This window comes from Symsagittifera roscoffensis, chromosome 3 (assembly GCF_963678635.1).
Source record: "Symsagittifera roscoffensis chromosome 3, txSymRosc1.1, whole genome shotgun sequence".
Lineage (NCBI taxonomy): Eukaryota > Metazoa > Xenacoelomorpha > Acoela > Convolutidae > Symsagittifera > Symsagittifera roscoffensis.
The window spans coordinates 69,802,745-69,804,989 of record NC_087064.1 but is presented as its reverse complement, the minus strand read 5'-3'; the positions used below and the strand labels follow the sequence as shown (position 1 = coordinate 69,804,989).

Here is a 2,245-nt window from a genome sequence, read left to right as displayed (position 1 = left end):
AATAGATTTTCAAAATTGAGCTCAAGGAATCGATATATTTCAGATGGTTCAGAAATTTCTGGCATTAAAAGTAGAAACTGGTTTGAAAAAAAATACCCCAAATAGTTAAGTTTTCCTCACTTTCCTTCGAGCAATTATGAAAGAAATTATTTTAATAAATTTAAAGCTTTTCACATTACAGCTTGCTACGCTACTAAAAAACAAGAAACATAGATCTCAATTAGGAAACCAAAATTCAAGTAAACACACTAACACTAAACAAGTTCAGTTTTTTTTCTGTTCAGTCTAGAATCACTTATCCCCCAAACTCGTCGAATTGTTCGATCCAATCTTCTGGTTTGTTTCCATAAACTTGACTCACGTAATCCAGTACTTTCTTTTTATCAACCATTGCTAGACTTCGATTGCCAAGAAAAACTTTGGCATTTAAATATGGATCTACATTTGACCTTTCGTCTGCAGTGATGTTATTGTCCTCTTTTTCTATCCTCAAATAAGCCTCTTTGACGAACTTCTTAGTGATTAGATTCTTAATATTTCCATAAATTTCATGTTCCTGGTTTTCATAAATACCGAAAAATTGCAGCCCAGTTAGTAACGAGGATAAAGAAACCGATTCCCCGTCCATAATCAGACAGCATACAATAATCCATAGAAGCCCAAGTTCACTTGAGTTTTCTTCGTCGAATTGAAAAATGTTTTCGCCACTGTTCGAAACTTCTGCTGGGTAATCTTTTCTGATCAGAAATTTATCTTTCGCAAACTCCACGACTGTGTAGTCGAACTCCTGTTGCATTTTTGTCGTGACATCGTTCATAAGTTTCCGATTCAGGTCGACGTTTATATGCGTTTTCACATTCGCTTTAGAAACGGGTTTTAAATGGTTGGCGCAAATTAGAAAATAATTGCACACTTTTTTGATTTGTTCTTCGTAATGAAGATCTGTGACACTTAAACTGCTTTGGGTAATTGAAGATTGATCATCCGGGGCTAAAACATACAGCTTATGGATTGGGATCAACCGTACAATCTCCCCCCCCCCCCCCACCCTCACCCTTAGGTGACCTACCGTAATAATTAATTCTAAAAATTTATTCTGTTTTAATTCTTAAAACTAACCCTGTAGAAAATATGCATCTGATACAAACGCGCAAAAAGTAATTACTTTGAAACTTGTTTTTAAAATTTGTTTTGATGAATTTCGATAATTCATTCTGTTACTTAGGTGATATAACATTCTCTTCGAAATTGTCTTGCAAAAAACTCGTTTTTTCTCTCCCTATTTTAATTTGCGCAAGGGGAATTGTACATTTAATCCATCGGTTTTAAGTCTGAAAAAAAATAATAAAAAAGTCTATATTACGATTTGATTATATTATCAATTATAATTAAGTTAATGATTTTTCTTGATGAAAAACACCAGGCAGGGGATATCTGATTGCAAAATCTGATATGACAGAAGCAGCATAATCGTAAGAACAATATTTATTTAACTGCACTGGGCCAAAATAATTTAAGCTTTCTGCTAAAATAAAATATTGTTTAAAATCAAATTTTTAAATACCATTCTTAATTATTATCTTTTTAAATCTGTTTTGTTTATACCTTGACTAAATGATGCGAAGTGAAATTCTCTTACCGTCCCCTCGTTCGTTCATGTCCATTGGTTCCTCTTCATCGTCGCTTTCTATAATTCGACTTTTCCTCTTCTGTGTTTTGCTCAGCTTCGCCAATGGCTGCCCACTGTCTATAGATGGGTCCGATACTGCAGATGAAGATGACTGGGACCCCCCACCTTCCTGTCTCAATTTTGATGCTAACTTGTGGCTCATTTAACTGAAATTATTTACACATCTTGCAGCTAAATAGAAGTAAAAATGGCAAAGGATGCCAGTCGCTTTTCTATGACGGGGGAACGTTTTTTTTTTAAATTTTTTTTTGGTCTTTTAAAGCCAGCCATTATGAATTTCCTAATATTGCCGAAATGCTTGAATGGCCATATTGGCTAAAACTTTTGCACCGCAGTAATTTCTTTTAGAAGAATGTGCCGTTTTTTGAAATTTTTAGGGTTAGTCAGCCGATCACATCTGCTTTGCGCACTTTATGAATTCGAAACATTTCCGATCTCTTCTCGTAACAATAGTAACAAGGGGCGGACTAAGGGACCCTCACTCGGGGATTCGGCCTTCTCATTACCCATACTTTTTCAAAGGCGCCAACACATAGTAATTTAGAGAGGGAGCGC

General features: G+C 35.2%; 1 protein-coding gene across 1 annotated transcript; it reads right to left on the bottom strand.

The window, feature by feature from the left end:
- Nucleotides 1-250: 250 nt before the first annotated feature.
- LOC134842418 (melanoma-associated antigen B10-like) lies at nucleotides 251-1,832 on the bottom strand. Its single transcript, XM_063858744.1, has 2 exons — nucleotides 1,640-1,832; nucleotides 251-990 (listed from the first exon to the last, which is right to left on the bottom strand). Exons 1-2 carry the CDS (start codon nucleotides 1,830-1,832, stop codon nucleotides 296-298), a joined length of 888 nt encoding a protein of 295 aa, XP_063714814.1. The 3' UTR covers nucleotides 251-295.
- Between the last annotated feature and the right edge of the window lie 413 nt (nucleotides 1,833-2,245).